The sequence below is a fragment of the Leptidea sinapis genome, chromosome 1, assembly GCF_905404315.1.
Source record: "Leptidea sinapis chromosome 1, ilLepSina1.1, whole genome shotgun sequence".
NCBI lineage: Eukaryota > Metazoa > Arthropoda > Insecta > Lepidoptera > Pieridae > Leptidea > Leptidea sinapis.
The window spans coordinates 4556659-4577093 of NC_066265.1; the positions used below are offsets into that span (position 1 = coordinate 4556659).

A 20435-nucleotide genomic window follows, 5' to 3' on the forward strand; every position below is an offset into this window, starting at 1 on the left:
GACTACATTACTTTTGACTATAATATATATTATTTTGAATATTATAAATACACCGTCATTTAAAAAATACAAAAAAGCTGGTTTATCACCATTACTAAACACAGTTATGAGGAATATATGACGTCAGACATAATTATCCCACGGAAATAGTAACCGTTTTCCTTCTTAATTCTAATGTATAATACAGATACAATTACACGTGTTTTCAAGCTTTCAAAGTATTTTATTTGTATAAAGGTAAGGTAGGTATTATACGAGGGGCGGTCAAAAAGTTCGCGGAATGGCGGGGTTGGCGGGGGTGAGGTCGCTCCTCCAGGTAGCCGCTACTTGAGTAACTCATAATTACTATATATGCCAATTTCTAGCCTAATTGGGTCATTAGCTTTCGAGTTACAAACGAGTGAACAAGTAAATCGGGAACAAACTAGCCACTATGGAGAAAATTGAACATCGCGCCGTCGTAAAGTTCCTCACCAAACAAGGAAAAACGCCTCAAACTATTTTGCAAGAGATGTTAGCTGTTTACGGAGACTCTGCTCCTGGTAAAACCATGATTTACAAATGGCACGGCCTTTTCAAGCAAGGAAGGGAGTCAATTGAAGATGATCCTCGACCTGGACGGCCCATTGAGGCCACTACGCCGGAAATCATTGAAAAAGTTGAAAAACTTGTATTGGAAGACGGAAGGTTGAAGAAGAAACAACTTGCAGCATCAGTTGGAGTATCAGAAACCACAATTTTAAATATTCTTCATCAACATCTTGGCATGAGTAAAGTGTGTTCAAGGTGGGTCCCGAGAATGCTCACGCCGCTGCAAAAACGTGAGCGCGTCAACTGTTCCCGCGAGTATTTGGACCGCTGTGGAGAAGTTAGGGAAGAAATTATGGCCCGAATTGTAACCGGTGATGAAACTTGGGTTCACCACTATGAGCCTGAGTCAAAGCAGGAGTCGATGCAGTGGCACAAAAAAGGCACACCACCCCCAAAAAAATTTAAAGTGTCGCAATCGGCCGGAAAGATCATGGCGACTATTTTTTGGGATACTGAAGGTATTCTTTTGATCGATTATAAAGAACGTGGTGTTTCTATAACGGGAGAGTACTACGCTTCCCTATTGGACCGATTAAAAGAAGCTATTAAAGAAAAAAGAAGAGGAAAACTGACAAAAGGTGTACTCCTTTTGCACGACAACGCGCCCGTTCACACGAGTCATGTTGCGACGGCTGCCATTCATCGATGCGGTTTTGAACAACTACGCCATCCACCCTACAGTCCAGACCTGGCCCCTAGCGATTTTTATTTATTCCCAAAGATGAAGAAAGAGCTGCGTGGAAAAAAATTTAGAGACGATGATGAAGTCAAGTCGGCGATTTCGGCGTATTTTGACGCCCAAGACAAAACCTATTTTTTCGACGGTATTAATAAGTTATATGCCAGATCCCAAAAATGTATTCGTGTTAAGGGGGAATATATTGAAAAGGAAAAATAACATAATGTATCATTTCATCTTTTTTCCCAGTCATTCCGCGAACTTTTTGACCTCCCCTCGTATGTCCAAAAATTTAAGCAGGATTTTTGAAAAGTTTTAAAATATAATCATAATTCTAAACAAATGCATATTAGATCAGTAGATAGTTTATAAAAAAAATTATATGATCAAAATTTAAAATATTAAAAAAAAAGAAATTCGTAAAGTTCAATAATTACTTTAATTATTCCCGGTTCGTGTAATGAAATAATGTCACAATAGAACTGTCGAACTGTGACAAAGATTTATCTAATAGAGTTATTCATACAGAAATAAAATTTGAAATTAAAAAAATATTAAGAGTCACATCACAATCGAAATTAAAACTATCCTGTCTCTCATGTTTGATAAAACTGCACACAGTGTGCAAAATTTGTCTAAAATCGGTTAAGTAGTTTAAACTCTTAAACTACTTGCATCGCGACAAACGCGAGACAAAATATTTATATATAAAGATATATTTTTTTATAAAATAGATAGACTCCGACACGAATCCAGAGCATACTTATTGACTATGCAGAAGTAGGTACTTTGACTTTGGGTTAAGACGCTCGATTGAAATGCGCATTCTGTCACAAAAATGCACGCGTTTCATTGGTCAGTCAAAAGTGCAAGTGTACCCAAATTGGATCGGCGAAATGACAATAAGTAACGCCACTAAAAGAACTAAAGAACTTAGGACGTCAAAGGGTGTGAAGTGAGCTTCTCGAGAGACTTAGTCATACACCGACTAACGGCCGTTCCCAATATACTATCTACAGATAGAGATAAATTACTACCTTCTACTGTCAGTAATTAGCTGTCAATAATCTGAAGCTGTCTCAATATACCCGATAATCATTCTTATCGCCTTATATTGGGACGCGTGAATGGAACTTTCGATATAAAATTTATATCGCTGGTAAGCTATACGTCGTCCCATTGACAGACAGCGTGCACGGATAAGGTGAGTTACCGTCGAAAAGTTTATTGGGACAGAAAAGTCAACGATAGTAACGATTTTTATCTCAAGTAAGAGATAGACTGAATATTGGGAACGGCCGTAAGACAGGTTAGGTTTCGTGGTTATTTTTTTAATAATATGGGCTCCTACTTGGCCTTTAAAGCAATTTTTATGTGTTTTGCGGTTAGGTTACATTAATTTGATATTAAGAAAATGGTGCTTTAGCTTTTCATAGGAGTGGTGCCAGGGGACAGAAGATATATCTCCTACTCGAAAATACTTTTTGTCATTTCACGGACCCAACTCTGGCTTTTGGTCAAATCATCACTAGATTTGTTTCGTGAAATGATAAAATCGTGTTGTTATTTTAACATCGTCCGTGATTTTTGAATTTGAATATACCCAAAATAAAAAATAAATTAAGTACATAGATAAGTTAGCAAGTAAGTAATCTGTTAATATTTTTTTTATTCTTGTTATTGGCTGTTAGAATAAGTCCTGTTTTTATCAAGCTTGTTTGTAAAGCGTGTTTTGTTGCGCTGTAGTTATTGTATCACTTAATCACGCATGCCACGTCCACATCCAGTACACTCAATTGATAAATAATATTTTTGTATAATTTACTTTGCAATCCATACAATAGTAGTCAGTTTTGTGGCCTAAACAAAGAACTATGAATCTACGCACCAAACATGAGCTTAAGCCTACGTAACGGTATTATATTTGACCAATCTAATATTTTTTTCATTTATTATTAATTATAATTACATACATTGGTCTTCATGCCTAATATAAATTTACAGTCTCAGTCTCAAAAACAGAAACAAAGAGGCACCTTTCATGTATTAAATTCCTCTGGATAGCTCACTAGGAAACCCTGTGCAGAGCCAACTAGTGATTACCGTCTGCTATGTAATTTTATTTATCTACCCATGGGATCAAAAAAAAAACAAGGAGTGTTGTTATGAAATTCAGTACAACATTACAACACTCGTTTGGATGATGTAATGGTTATAACGACATTGGGTGTTTTAATGTTAGCAGTAAGCTATCTGTTTCAGAATCTTTTAGAGGATTCATATTCTGGGTGTACATAAAGTCTTGTATGCAACTGTTGATAATGAAATAATAAAACTCATTCACACTCAGCTTTGCCTCGTGTGATAAGCCCACATTCGTGTTTTAATACTCCTTGTTACACATTGTATAAATAACTATTAATGTTAATAATTAATACAATAAAACTAAGACTGACATCTAAACAATATTACAATATATGACTTTAAAGCAAACCTATCTTATAATAAGAACTTTATAAAATTAAATAGTAATAGATAAAGCAAATAGTTATAAATAAATATACCTAATTAAATATATAAAGTTATATTAACTATAATCAAATTAATTATAATCAAGTTAAATTAAATATAATCAGGATAATAATACAAAATAGATTATTAAAATTATTTATTAAAACAAATATAACTTAAATAGTAGTAACATAATGCTATTTATCATTTATTACAATTACATTATTCAAAATTTTACTGTTGTGTCTTGACAAGAACATAATATTAAGGATGGGTTACATCATGAGCTAAGCTCAGTTAGTTTAACTCAACTCGCATAGCTGACACAGTTTTCCATACTTGTGTGCAAACCGCAAACTATGCGAACTAAGCTATGTGAGCTAACTAAAATATGCGAAGCTAAGTTGGTTGTGTATGCCGATGCACAGCTACACGAGCTAAGCTAAGCCCCTCCCGCTACCCTGAACACCCTTTGCACATCCTGTTGTGTAGCTGTTGGTGTGCACGCTATTTATTTCTAGCTTAGCTTAGCCTAGCTTGCTTGGCATAGCTTAGTTTTCGGTCTGCAACCGGCTTTAAGGCTATGGTCTCCTACGTACGCGGCGTCTGGCGTTAGCGTTAAATTCCTTCTGGCTTCCTGGCTTCTAACGTCTGTACGCAACGCACAGCATCGGCGGTCAATACGGCTGGCGTGACGCAGGTGGCTCAGTGGCTGTAGCAATAATTTTTTCCCAAGATTTTTGCTGATAAATATTGTTTTAATGATTCTTGTCACTTTTATTATACACTGCATTCGTCGATTCCTTTATCAAGCCTGAATCAAACCTCATCAGTTTGTGTGACGACCTTCACGCTGCAATGGCTCGAAATGAATAGAGACGCGGCGCACGGTGTTCGGATGCCACGTACGGCGTCAACACGCAAGCGTCGACGTGTGAAAGAGACCACAACAGTACATTTATATGGTAAGCATTGTGACGCAGCGTACGGCGTAAAATAGGAGACCATAGCCTAAGTCAAACGTAACGCCGACTTCAACATAGACTGCGTAATGTGTTGCACCATCGTATTCCTTGGTATATAGTAAAAGTTAAGAAGTGAAATATCAAATCAATATCGATTATCAATTTGAAACTTTTGACAGTTCGCTATTTCGCTATTTAACATTAACAATAGCTTTAACCGGCGAAGATTGAACGGTTACAACTTAAGTTATGACATCATCTAAAAATTATCAAATGGTGCAACTCATTTGTTACTTAACCGGTACTTTAACTTATTTGTTATTGCTTAAGTTCGTTGATGCAACGCAGTTTTAGTGTTAACATAACAATGAATTAAATTTAGGCATATTACTGCAAAAAGTACTGAAGCTAATAATTTTTTGATTCAATTGATTGCCCATCATTTTTGATTGAAAATTGCATTCAATTATTTCTTATACTTGTAAGATTTACCCTGAGCTCATAGTAGCTGTTGTAGGCTAATTAATTTTTAAATGAATGTTGTCTAAAGTACAATTTATAACTATATTTGCCATATAATATGCAACACTTTAAACTTGTTATTCAGTTAATACTAGAGTGCAAATTTCCTTTTTTTATTTATAAAATTGCTGCAATTTTAGGCAAAACAATTATATGCCAATAACAAAAACCAATATACCAATAAAATTCACCCCTACATTATTTTATTCAGTCATTTACAGCCATGCCATACTTAAACAAAACTTGGACAATGCAACGGGCCGGCTTAGTATATCATATAAATTAGTTTAAAAAAAATTAATTGTATTTAAAAATCTTAACAGCCTTATCATAATAATATATTTTTCTTTTTACAAGACATGCTTAAAGCTCTTAAAATTAATATGCACATTTATTTGTTTTTGTTCATGCTAAGAAAAACTGCTACGGAACTGAATCATAAAAATAAATATGAAAACATAGATATTAAAAAGTGCCACAGTGACATGTGAATAATGCACTAACCAGATAATATGTATTCCTATTTACTTGTATAGATTCATAAATTATTTTAGAATTTAATTGATAAAGAATAATCTTGATAAAGAATTAACTAAAATTAATTCCTCCAGTAAAAATGGTTGCAAAACTAGCACAATATCTAATACAGTTCCATATACAGTGTAACATCTCTAATTTGAGTTTCGGTATTATGTTTCTAAAGAGAACATATATAAAGGGGTTTAATATACAGCGTGTAGCTACAATAGCGAGATGAAATGAACCCAAGGGTAGAACTACTAAACTCTAAGAAAAAAAATAACAGCACTGTCTAGGGACGCCCGAAGCTTTATCGTATACAGCATACGAAAATAAAAGCCGCCACGTGCGAGTCGGACTCGCCCATCAAGGGTTCTGTAGGAGCAAGTAACATAATATAAAAGGCATATAGAAAGGAAAATGATACTTAATTATTAAAATGAAAAAGACAAAGGTTTTTGGCCATTTGGCTACGGAACCCTAAAAAAGACGTGAGGGACAATTTACACGGTTTATTTATAATCCACAGAAAGGAAAACAAAACAGCTGTTCGCAGTGGATATTCAAATTTCAAGTGACAGAAGAACAGAAAGAGATAGAAAGCCACGCCAGCCACGTACATTGATATGTGTAAAAACGAGACAGAAAGCCACGTCCACTGAGGTGGGGAGCGCGCTCAGTTTATATCGTGTAACGGTATTAAATCTGACGCTCTCGTGTAACGCTAAGTTCTTAGCACGGACAGGGTGGCTGCGCGGCTAGCGGGTCGAACGTCCATATAAAAGCTTCAAAAATACATAATTCACCTAAATACATAAATTTTCCATAATACCATCTAGTAGCCGCGCGCTATCGTAGACACCTATTTCGTGCCTACTACGCGCTCAGAATACTAAGGTGAGTAGCACACAAGATTAAAATTTCTTTTAATTTTTAGATTTTTTTTATGATTACGGTTAAGTTTTACCCGTGTGTTCATTTAATATTGTTAAGTAGCGCCATAAAATAATAGTAGGTTAAAGTAACAGAAACAAAATTAAATTGAAAGGATTATGCCTTAGATAATTTATACGTCAAGATAGGGCCTCTTGCTGCTACCACCAATGAAAACAGGCCAGGTTCATTACTTTAGTGTGCGTGACAAGCTACGTGTTACACTCGCGATTTGTGTGTCACTTTGTGTCAGTGTGCGTGCATTGCTCAAAATAGACGCTAAATGTCACAGTATACCTAGACATATGGTATAATAAATATACTCTTCCTGTAGCACCTGGGTCACGTGATTGGCCTAAAAATACGCCATCAGTTGCAATGATTGTTCTCAAACTATTTTCGAGTGAAACAACGTAACTATCTATAGTATAGATGTGAGCGTCACGACAATAACGATTAAATGACAAGCTGTCAGTATGACATATTAAATGGTGACATAGTCTAAGGCCATCGTAGGAAGAGAATACTATACACGTATAAATCATCTGAAGATTAGATATTTCTGTATAGATAATCCCCACCTCTATGTGTATCCTAGTGTTAGTTATTTAGCATGTGCAGCGCTCGGTACTTGTGGCAGGCCAAACTCATCGACCGGTACTCCGTCTTTCATCCTCACGCTGTCCGCACCTGGTTCTCTGTCTGGAGCAGCTGGAGCTTTTACTACATCATCTAGGTATGATGTGTCGTCATCCAATGCTATTTCATCACCTGGAATGTGAGAATTAGGTTGAAAATATTATAAAAATTTGTAGAAAGTTACAGGAATAGAGGGTGGGGATCTCTATAAAAGGCGATGTCTCCCTGGCGTCAACACACTACGGCTAGAACCATTCACGAGTTAGTGTGTTACTCTCTCCGATTACTGTTTGAATATAAGTCATTGTGACATAATTTGTAATATACTCTTAGATGCTTAGTGTAATATTGCACGTTTGGTCGCGAGTGAAACAACTAATCTTTACTATATAGCAGTACACCCGGGGACGTACGCTCGCAACCGATAGCAGACAATTCCTTGTGTGAATGTGGTCTAGATGAGGGAAACGTGGATCATTTATTCTTCAATTGCCCTTTAACACAACCTTCTTTATACAATTTTATACCTCCTGAAATTCCCCGCCCAACTTCCTTTAAATGTCTCCTCTCCCTAGTTTTCACTCCTTTTGTATATATTTTGTGTAAATATATTAAAATAAATAAGATTAAGTTGTAAATAGCACTAAGTACTTATATCAAATAATTTAAGTAATTATATTTGTGTTTGTCCATAGCCCTAACAGCATGTATATTTGTTTCAGGTATAAGAAAATAAAACTTGTTTCAATCTTAAGCACCGATCAATACCATTAAAATTAGTAAAAAAATACTCTAAGCTTGGTGGTCTACCTTAACGTGACATTGGCAAACTTGTGGTATACCTTCCACAGGAGCCATAGTAGGAAGAATAGAATAGAATAGACTACATGTCAATACACAGTACTTATATCAAATAATTTAAGTAATTATATTTGTGTTTGTCCCTTATAGTCCTAACAGCATGTATATTTGTTTCAGGTATAAGAAAATAAAACTTGTTTCAATCTTAAGCACCGATCAATACCATTAAAATTAGTAAAAGAATACTCTAAGCTTGGTGGTCTACCTTAACGTGTCATTGGCAAACCTGTGGTATACCTTCCACAGGAGCCATAGTAGGAAGAATAGAATAGAATACAATTAGAGTTTGTTTCTTAAAAAGTTTTGTAACAATTTTCTATTAAATTTAACAGATAATTATTTAGACGTTAGCTTGTTTGGAAATTGGTAGGTGGTATTAAAATATGTTATAAAAAAATCCCTTTTGATCTTATTTTCTAAAAAAATTTATCTGGCATTCGGCAAAGAACATCGCGGTAGCAATTGGTCGTAAATAATTTATTCATTAAAAATTAATTTGTTATGGTCTGTATAGATTGAAGGCACGGGTACAGCCGCCTGTGCCCCAGCTGGTGCTGTCAGCCTTCTTTTGAGTTTAGTTTAGTTTATCGTAGTGGTTTCTATTCCTCAGTCCTTTAAGTCCCGGGTTCGAATCCGGGTAGATGCAAACATTTATTATATGATGAATGTTTGTATCAGAGCCATGGATGTTTATATGTATCTATGTATGTTTAAATATGTATATCATATAATATCTTGCACCCATAGTATATAGTTTGGGGCAAGATAATTTGTGTGTGTCAATTTATGAATACTTTATTTTAATATATACAATATCTAAACAATTTAATTTAAAAACACAACAAATTGTTTAGATTTGCAAGAGCGACATCTCAAGTCAATTTCCTAATATGCAAATATGGGGGCTGACCAGGTTATCAACTGTAAAGTGGATCCTGTAGATGAAGCCAAAAACCTGAGAGTTGAACAAAGCATGCAAGATTTTATGACGATACGTCACTCGAACGGTTAGCTCAGTTCGAAGAGCACTCGCACAAGTCCCGCATCGTTCATAAAATTTTGTTTTCAAATTTTATTTGTGTATATACCATATATTAAAACAAAGTATGCATAAATAAAATACCACAAAACCACAAATGTGTCACAACATACCTCAAATTTAGGTAATTCGATGTGTTTGATTCAGAAAGTGTTGCAATCCTTTAAACATTATAAAATAATATTATCTTTGTAACATACCAAGGGCATCGAGTTCAGCGGCTAGTTCATCCTCATCAATGTCCGGCAAGCCATACTGCCTGCCCATAGCCTCTTGTACCTCATCAGCCTGCTCCAACATGTCTGCAAGCTCATCATTTACATCCTGAAATGAATATGTATATCTCATACAATAGTCTTGTGTAGTTCGCGAGCTAGTTCGAAAAAGTGCTCTAACGAACTAGATCCCTGATCCCTCGCACCTTAGTTCTTTAGTTCAGTATCAATCCTATAGATGCTACATATTAGTAATCTGTGCTGCGGCTCCTTTTTCGATTTTAAATACTCTTATATGTACTTCGCAACTAAAATATTAAATTGTTTGTTATTATTCAAATGTTGTGTGCCTTCTTGAGTGTAAATTCCGCTAAGAGGCAGTATTTGGCGAGTCAACATCTCCTAAGGATGCCTCGTGTTGGGGCGAAATACGTGTCGAATTGATTGAAGAGGAATTTGGTGGCGGAGCTTGGCGGAATTTACACTCAAGAAGGCTCACAACATTTGAATTTAGAATCTCCAATACATGCGCGAAGTTTCTATCGTAATTTTTGCTTCACTTTTACAATTTATGAGTACTTTATGAACAGCCAAAGTTCAGGTAAATTTTCATTTATATGTTGCTTTGGCCCGGAAATAGATTTTATTATATTATATTTATTTAATATTTTTAGAATAATAGTTTTCTAAAAGGTTTCATATTATATAATTGTCCAGAGGAGAGCTCGAACAAGATGGGACGATGAACTCAAACTCACAGCGGGCCAGAACTAGAGAAGAGTGATCCACAACATACTCCAATGGAGTTAGAGAGCTAGAGGAGGCCTTTGCCAAGCGGCATGCTGAGTTACGAGACATTCTCTAACTCATAATAAAAAGGGCTTAATAGAGTAATAGAATTATCCAGTACCAACCAACATGGACACCATATTTACGATTCCTCAATTATTTTATGTTGCCTAACCTTTTTTTGTTATTAAAAACTGGCAGTGCATATGAATAATTTCTTTCCAATTATAAAGATATAATTAAATTGAACTCTTTACCTCAATAGCATCAATATTTATCTTTTTAAATTCTTTCTTCATAGACGCAACACCATCCTTCATAGCAGCAACAGTGGTGTGTGTATCTTTTAGTGTTTGTGTTGCATAGTTTGCTTGTTCCATGTTGAATGACTGTGCTCTTAAGTTTTCAACTTGTTGCTCATACCTGTTATGAACAATATAAATCACTGTAAAGCCAATATTGTAAACACTTCGAAAGAGAGAAGCTTTAATTTTAGTGAGGTTGTCACAATACATAGAACTGTTGACTCTCACCACAGTGCCTCCAGTTTGATCATTGTCCTCTATGTACCAATATAACTTCCATTTTTAATTATTTGATGCTTTATAAGGTCAGAAACACTCTAGAGCATAGGTTCTCAACATGGGTGATAACGCCCCCTTGTGGGCGTTTGAGACTTTCGGGGGGGCAGTAGAAGACCCAGAGAAAATTAGGGGGCATTGAGATGGCGCAGATGGGGTGTGGGTAGATTAAAAAATATAGTCCAAAAAGACAAAAAAAATACACAAAAATACTCTGGAAAAAAATATATTCTGAAAGTGGGCGGTGAGCAAAATAAGGTTGAGAAACTATGCTCTACAGATTTCTCTGGTGTTACAAGAAACATTCTCTCTTATGGTCATCACATACCAACATATTGTAATGTATACCTGATGTCCTTTTGCATAAAGAAAAAATTGTGATCATTTACTGCATTTGATTTTGGAATATAATTTGGAAGTGTCATCATAACTTAGAAAGCTAAATATTCTTATTTTGGTACAGATTATTTTTTTTATGTATATTTTAGGTAAGGCAACATAGTCTCAATATTTTTTTTGTCATCATGGAAGATCATTACTTACATAATGTTGAATATGTACTCATGGTATGGTATGACCATACCCTAAGTAGTAAGCATACCTCAATTAATACAATGATTCTTCTAGAAATATCTGTAGGAGTGAAGTGCTAGCAAACAAATACATAATACATTAGTAAAAGTAATCATAATGCACACATACATTTTTTTCTGCTTCAAAACTCTCATTGCCTTCTGTTTTACAGAATTTTTTGCTGGTCCTTCCCTCATTTTAGCCATTTGATCTTTATATTTTCTTAATTCTGTTTCCAACTTCTGAATTTTTTGATCTATATTATCAGCCCTAGTATCCACCTGAAATGCAAGTATAAACATTATCGTAAAATTGAAGAAACAACGACTGAATATAAATGAAACAGTATGATTCATAAGACTTACACTGGTAATGCAATCTGTGATACTAGGACCTGGTTCTTTTGGCTTTCCTCTACCGAATATCCTATTCATTTTGAATTAGTTGTTTTCGCTATTATTTTCAATTTAATATTAATTACTTAAGTAAAACACAAGGTTTATATGATATGAGATACTTTTCTGGAAATACAGTTTTATCAACACTGAACAGAACACAACAAATAAAATAATTAATGATCAATGAACATTCATCGTTGATGGATTGATCACTCATCAATGATCAAACTCAAAGTCAAACATCTACGTAGAACTTACATCCTCTTTGGATCAAACCTCAGACAAAGAATATATATTAAGTTACAATAAGTTGAACTGTACAGCACTTGCTTAACTTTTCTAACCTACGCGAAACGCAATGCACTGAAAAAAGACAGAAACATATCATGTCTATCTTGAAATGCAAAACAATAACTTGAAGCTATTTTATTACATTGCGGTCACCAAACAGTCTGGTGACTTTTGCATATGTGATTTAAATACTACTTAAAAGCAAAAAAAGTGTATTTTTGTTTATATTGTTCACTTGCAAAAATGCATTTAATGCATTGCTCATGGCTGTAAAAGCCGTAGAGCGATGCGAAACCAGATGAAGACGGGAATTTGTCATTTCACCGGTTAGTGTTTTACGCTATTTTTCATTTCTTTGTTATAAAATATAGGAATTTGAATTAACTTTGTGAAACATTCATGTTTATGTTTCCGCATTTAACTAAATAAAATCTTCCTTCAATCTGCCTTCAAAACATTATCTTCTTAGCTCAAAGTATTTTGTTTCAAATTCTTATTTGGAGGGCAAGACAAGAAAAGTTCTTTGCAGGGATGCCGTGATGACCATATTTATTAGTTGCGAAAAGTATAATACAAAATAAGCAACATATAATAAGCTCTTGTTACCCTGTTGAAAATAAATGCCACCAAACATATCTGTGTAGTATAGTTTTTTTTTATTACAGTTTAGTTATTATTTCACAGGAAATTCTCATCTAAATTGGTACAGTCGTTCCGGACATTACCTAGAATAAGCAAACAGACAGCCAAAATTATTGTTTTTATGTTATTTTTGATATTGAAAAATACTGTGTCCATGAGTCAACTCGGATGTTGCTTGTGGTGCCAGGTCGACCTGTTATCTATATATATAAAAATTAATTGCTGTTCGTTAGTCTCGCTAAAACTCGAGAACGGCTGGACCTATTTGGCTAATTTTGGCCTTGAATTATTTGTGGAAGTCCAGAGAACGTTTAAAAGGTGAATAAATAGGAAAATGCTGCTAAATTAAATAAAAACAACAAATTTGTTTTTCTTTTGATGTGTCCATACATAATTTCTATGAGAGAATTTATTGACGCACGGTTTGACAGTTCTGCTGTGAAACAAATTCATTACGACAGCAGGGTGCATATTTTACAAAGTAATTACTGATGTTATGATATATTATTGATGAATTCATATAAAAACATTTTTTATTTATTATATACAGAACAACGTCTGTCGGGTCAGCTAGTAGTTAATAAATCATTGAACTTGTTGAATGCAATTACTAATTGTGACAGTAACCACGACCATTATATTCACTAAGCATCCTTACACAAACAATGAATTCAAGCTCTAAATGTTGATGGATTCAGTATACGATAATAATTTATATAATTTAAACATGATTCATATATTGGATGGAAGAAATAAAAAAGAAAACAATATATTTCCTTATCATTATTAGAGTTCTGTCTGTAGTTTTCACATAATATTCTAATAGGCAAGCATGATTCATATGATATTACATTTGTAATATTACTTACTTATCTTTTGTTATGCTACGGTTCTTTAATAATTAATAGGGGTTGAAGTATAAAATTGCCGTTTTTGTTGTAATAGGTAGATACTTCAAATTGGCAAAGAATCTTCATGGCCTAAGATTTTTGAGTGAAACTTTTTTCACATGGTACCTATGTACGTAGTTGATCTTTAAAAAAATTAGCAAAAACCGCGTAATTCATTTACATTCCTAATACCGTACTAATTTAATAGGGGTAATTTTAGTCTTAATAATAATATGACAACACATAAGACTACTGTCAAAACTATTGTTATCCAAAAGGGGAACGCGGGGACTACTTTCTATAGTGTCAATATTATAAGTCTCCTGGTGCCTATATAGTAATACGTCGTGCGCATGATGTCAGAATATATAAAGGTATACTAGCGTTATATATAAGATAACCTCTTCATCATCTTCGATCTTGGTACCAAAACACTGTATAATGCTTCCTATCTCATTTTCTCCCACGTTAAATCTTATGAATTTATGTGTTCTGTCTCATTCTTTCGCCGGCTGAATCTTATATACATTTACCTGTATGTGTCTCTATCGTCTTGCTTTTTCATTTCATCGAGTTTCATATCACAACGATTCTAAAGAAGTTTCACTTCAATAATTTAGTCAATGACGTTTCATTACATAGGTATTCATACAATGGGCGAGTGCGGGTACGGTAAGACAAGTGAGGAAAAATAGACTATATAGGCCAAAGACACAGATGTATTTTATATGTGTTGTGTTTATATTTTTACTCTAGTCAGTACCACAGATCAGTACTATAATACTCGTTAGAATAATAATGTTCTGTGGTAAAATTAATATTCTATGACTAGACTAGAAGAGGGCCTACTCTTTCACCACCTTCAAGAAAACTATCAAGTAAGCTAATCACTGAGTAAAGTCAATAGTAACATAACATGCGAATTTCACGACCCTAAAGTAACACTAATCTTAAGATTAACTGTCCCGTAAATAACTTGCCACATCTTCTGCCAATTAGCACGGTTACTTGACAGTTGCATGATATTATGTGCCTACTATTATTATCATTTGTTGTTTTGTGCATCTTTTCAGAGGTAGCATGAAAATAAATTATTAGATATGGATTTATTCGATTTGACTGATCATCAATTGGACGGGTTAAGATTATTCTTCCATGAAACAAATACCAAGTATGCGTATATTTAAATTCCAAGATACCATATTTCTATTTAATAATAACAAAATATCCCTTTCGTGTAATATGTATATGCACTTCTCTCTCTTTTAATTTTATCCATAAAAATAATATTCACACAAGTGGCTAAATGACAAAAACTGTATTATACTATTTCCAGATGCTTTCTGGTTTCAAAGGTAAACAAACAGCGGGCGCTAAACAGTGAAATGAACGCTCAACTATTTTATTCTATTCTATTCTTTCTAGTGGCTTCTGTGGAAGGGGCACCACAACTCGCCAATGTCACGTTTCAGTAGACCAACAAGCTTAGAGTGTGTCATTTGATCGGTATAAGCGAATTTATAAGTGATTATAGTAATGACCGGTGCCCAGAATCAAAACATATTTATTTTCTTATTATACCTGAAACAAATATACATGCTGTTAGATTATAATGGACAAACACTGATAATATTATTTATATAAAACATTTATTGTGTTAGTTATAACTTAATATTATTCTGTTTAATATATTTACATAAAGTATTTACAAAAGGAGTGAAAACAAAGGTGAGGAGGCATTTCATGGAGGTGGGGCGGGGGATTTCAGGAGGTAATAAGTTGTACAAGGAAGACTTCATTAAAGGGCAATTAAAGAATAAATGGTCTACATTTCCCTCATCAAGTCCACAGTCACAGAGAATGGTCTCTAATTCTTAATTTGGCTAGGAATACTGGAGTGTAAGAGTGGTTTAAGCGTAACCGGCAAACTGTTGATATTATTGATTTATTGGGGAATCTAAATTTCGAGAACCACGGTTTTAAAGGGATTACAGGTTGTATATCACCATAAAAGACGCCTTTAGCAGTTTTGGAAACCTGCCAGATGTTTGACCACCTCTCAAATATATTTATTTTCAAAGTGGAGCACAAGTCATGAGAGAAGATTTAAGAATGTTGTTGGGAACCTGTATGAGCAGCTGACCTGGCACAAGCATCAGCATTTTCATTACCGATTATACCTGCATGGCCTGGTATCCATGCTAGAACTATGTTGATGTTGAGATCATAGCACTCTTTCAAGTTTTCTCTTATCTTAAGTATAATTGGAAACCTACTTTTTGAGCGAAATGGATTTGAGAGGATGGATTGAAGGCAGCTTTTGGAGTCTGATAATATAATAGAATTGTTTAGGCCATGGGACTTAATAAATAAAATAGCTTCAAGTATAGCAATCGCTTCCCCTGTGAATACCGAAGTGACAGTTGGGCAGCTATAACTTAATACAATTCTTGTGGAGGGGATCCATACTGCAACACCGACTGGGCTCATGTGTATTTTAGAAGCATCAGTGAAAATCTTATGCCAATTTTGGAAATCTGAATGCATAACATGAGAAAATGTTTTGTTAGCTTCTATGGTGAACTTATTAATGCCCAGATCTAAAATTATTAAGGGTTGGAAGGTGAGTGCATTGAAAGGCATTGAGAATAGGGGTAATTTCGAAAGTTGAAAAAAGGGGTTAGGGAGTTGAGAGTACAATAGGTAACTATGGGCAAGATATGATCTCTTATCTTGAGAAATTTGGTTATTGTTGTATAGGCCAACTAATTGATCTAATTTATGCAGCAAAGGGTGATCCCGGAATTCCGCTAATTTAAAAAACAGTTTATTAGCGAGGAACTGTCGACGAAGCGAGAGGGGAGGTTCTACACACTCGACCTGCATAGCATTAATAGGACTAGATTTCATAGCTCCTAATATAATGCGCAAACATTTTGCCTGTAATTTGTCTAACTTATCTAAACCTGCCTTATTGCCTGGAATCAAAAGTAACGTGTCATAATCCATGTGGCTACGAATTATGGCATTGTAAAGCAATCTTTGGGTGAAGGGGTGAGCCCCCCACCAAACGCCAGATAATGAGCGAAGGATATTAATACTTTTTTCACACTTTTGGGAGATGTAGTTAAAGTGCTTTACACCTGTCAATTTTTGATCCAACCATACACCCAAGAACTTAACATTATCGACAAAAGGAACTTCAATATTGTAAATTTTGACTTTGATTACAGGGAGACGTCTTTTGTTGGTGAATAAAGTACCCTACTTTTGGAAGGTGATAGTGTTAGCCCATGTTGCAAGAGGTATGATGAGAGATATTCTAGAGCATGACTCAAACGATTAGAAGAAGCCTGTATAGACTTATCAGAAGTATATAGAACAATATCATCTGCATATTGCAAGATTTGGCAAAAGGGGGTAACTGTGCTAGAAATATCAGAGGTATACAGGTTGTATAGTAAAGGACTGAGAACAGAACCTTGAGGTAAACCTTTCCAAACTGTTTTAGGAGGTAGGTATGAGGATGGGCCTTTAATGGTAATTGTTCGCTCCATTAGCATATTGCATATGAATCGAGTTAACTTCGCTGGAATACTCAGCTGAATGAGTTTGCTCCTGAGCAGAGGAAGAGACACGTTATCACATGCGGATTCTATATCTAGAAAGACTGCCAAAAGAGGTTCTTTTTGGAAAAGGGCTAATCTTATATCAGTGGTAAGGCTACCCAAGCTATCTAATGAGCTCTTCCCCTTTCTGAATCCATACTGGGAATCGGAAATGAGGTTATTGTATTCAACAAACAAGTCTCAAGTCGATGTTTGATAATTTGTTCACATATTTTTGCAAGAGCAGATGATAGGGCAATAGGTCTATAACTGGTGGCTTTAGATGGACTCTGACCTGGTTTGAGTATAGGAATGATCACTTGATTTTTCCAAGATGGAGGTATGGCACCGACATCAAATAGGTTATTGATAATTTTGAGATAGTATTCTTGGGATCTGATTGAAGATTGTTTAAGGAAAGAATAGGGGATGCCATCGGCCCCGGGAGAAGTGTCAACTAAGCCATCCAATGCCAGAAGAAGTTCTGAAAAAAAGAAAGGGGAGTCTAAATTATGAGTTGATGAGAGAGGGATTGGAGGTGAAGGGAGATAGTCTTCATTAGGAACTGAAGGGGGTGACAACCTATCTGCAAAGGATTCAAGCCATACAGATGGATCTACACTTGAGTCATGCTCCGAAGGATTGTAAGAACTCCTAAATTTTTTAAGTTGTTTCCATACAATTGTAGATGGAGTACAGGGAGATAAGCTCTGGCAAAAATTGATCCAACCTTGTTTTTTCTTTTTGGCAAATAAATAAGTGGCCTTGGCAGCAGCTTTGTTATAATTAATGAAGTTGGTCAAAGTCATGCTCCTATTATATGTTTTTTCGGCTAATTTTCTATCCTTAGCAGCCTTGGTGCAATCTGAATCCCACCAAGGAGTTGAAATTTTACTATTGGATGGTTTTTTTATGGGAAAATTTTGGTCAGCACTAAATATCATGGCCTCTGCTAATTTATTATAATTTTCAACAGCATTTGAATGGTTAGGATTGGGAAAGCTTAAAATTTTTTCATCAAGGCAAGTGGAAAATTGCTGCCAATTAGCATTTGTTAATCTGTACTTGAGAGAAGGGGAAAAATTTTGAGCAGGGATTACTTTATCAGGTAATGAAATGATAATAGGATAGTGATCACTGCCATTGGAATTTTGTAGGATGTTCCAAGAAATAAGAGAAGCAAGACAAGGAGAACATAGGGTCAGGTCAACTGCACTTTTTGGATTTTGAGAAGGAGCAACCCTGCGGGTTGGAGAGCCATCATTTATTATGCAGAGATTACATTCATCAAAAATATCAAGAAGGGAAAGAGAAAAATAATCAGTAGTGCTAGAGCCCCAAGACATGTGACGTGCATTAAAATCTCCCATTAGAATCATAGGAGAGGGAATAGACGAAATTAAATGGAGGATCATAGTTGAATGAGGTTGAGGGATGTATATAGAGACCATGGAGATGTTCAAAACTTTTGCAGCAACAATATTTATACCAGAATGTTGGTTTGGAAGGATTATTGGGGAAAAGGGAAGGGTGCGTCTTATAAATAAGGCACAGCCTGCACCAACACCATCTGCTCGATCATCCCTGAGGCATGCATAGCCCGGGACCCTGAAGTGTGATCCAGGGGCCAGCCATGTCTCAGATATGGCGATGGCAGAGGGAAGGTATTTATTTATAAGATGAATAAGGCTTGGTTTCCTAGGACGTAGGCTTCTGGTGTTCCATTGAAGGATGGTCACTGGGGCCATGATTGTTACAAAGGGATAAGATGTGAGATAGTTTATGGGCAACGTTGGACCGGTATGTTAAGAGTGTTACTTGATATGAGACTTAGAATGAGTGAAAGGAGAACCTCCAGGAGGTTTTCATTCTGTACTGTAGAGGAGGGAATAGACTGATGCATTAATGCTGAGCCATTGGGGAACACTGAAGGTACCTCAGCAATAATGGCCTGATGAGCAGCTTTATCATAGGACTTGCTTAATGGGGCTCTAGAGTGTGGAAGAGAAGTAACAGTTTTCCTATATGAGGTAGTTGGAGCAGAAGGAATACTAGTCTGGCTCATGTGGGTTGTAGGGGCATTATGGGATGAGGAAGGATTACTGAGAATTTCTGTGAATGGTCTTGTAGATTTTGGGCAACGCTTTGCTGCCTCTACATAAGAGATGTTCTCTTGCGACATTATTATTTTAATTGTTCTTTGCCTACCATGTTCAGGACAACTTTTATTGGTGGAAAAATGTTGTCCAGAACAATTAATACAATTTGCATCTTTTTCTAGTATATTACATGAGTCACCAGAGTGGGATTGGGCACATTTATAACACCTTGAGTTGGATCTGCATGTAGTTTTAATGTGTCCAAATCTGCAGCAGTTCTGACATTGAATGGTGGGGAAAAGGTAAGTTTCTACTGGAAGGGAGTTATGAAATAGGAATATTCTGGTAGGGAGTGATTGTCCTTGGAAAGTAAAAACTATAGTTTGGGTTGGGATCCAAGAAACTTTATTATCCTCAATAACTTTTCTATTGAGTCTGCGAGCTTTTAAAATCTTTCCACAACCTGTGGGAAGATCAACTCATGACTCGACAAACTTATTCATGGATAAGTCCACCGGAACCTGGCGGACAATACCCATCTTTGTAATATTATAATTAGGTATATTTGCTTCATATTTGTTTGCAGTTAAAAGTGGGTTATCTAAAAATTTGTTGGCATCTGAAGCTGATTTGAAGATTACTGCTATTTTATTCCTACCAACTTTTTGAATACCATCCGGGCATATATTGGCAACTTTATGTCTGTGTAAAAGTTGACCAAATTTTATAGGTCTTATTGTTAAACCTGAAGAGGGATCTTCTTCAGTGCGGGAAACATGAATAATAAATGGACCTTTATCTAATGAGGTGTATTCTTTAATCCCCACAACTAAAGTTGGGTGATTATATATATTCTGTATGGATGCAGAAGCCATATCGGTATCAATAATTGTAGTTACTCAAGACATAATTTTCGTTTGTGAAATTGGCAAAAGATACTCATAACATGTAGCTTCCAATTAACGTTAATTGATAAGTTACTAATCACAGCTTTACTTGGACATGATGAACGAGCCCCTAATATGTGTATGTATGTAGTACCTGAACGTAGTGTTTAAATTCTCTTTGGTAGTACCGGCTTCCGTACTCG

At 35.4% G+C, this 20435-nt stretch overlaps 1 protein-coding gene across 1 annotated transcript; it reads right to left on the reverse strand.

Annotated features, from left to right (window-relative positions):
* Positions 1 to 3923: 3923 nt before the first annotated feature.
* Positions 3924 to 12002, reverse strand: LOC126969030 (charged multivesicular body protein 5). Its single transcript, XM_050814299.1, has 5 exons — positions 11783 to 12002; positions 11547 to 11698; positions 10521 to 10686; positions 9460 to 9583; positions 3924 to 7491 (listed from the first exon to the last, which is right to left on the reverse strand). The coding sequence occupies exons 1-5, from the start codon at positions 11849 to 11851 to the stop codon at positions 7325 to 7327; spliced, it is 678 nt and encodes a 225-aa protein (XP_050670256.1). The 5' UTR covers positions 11852 to 12002; the 3' UTR covers positions 3924 to 7324.
* Between the last annotated feature and the right edge of the window lie 8433 nt (positions 12003 to 20435).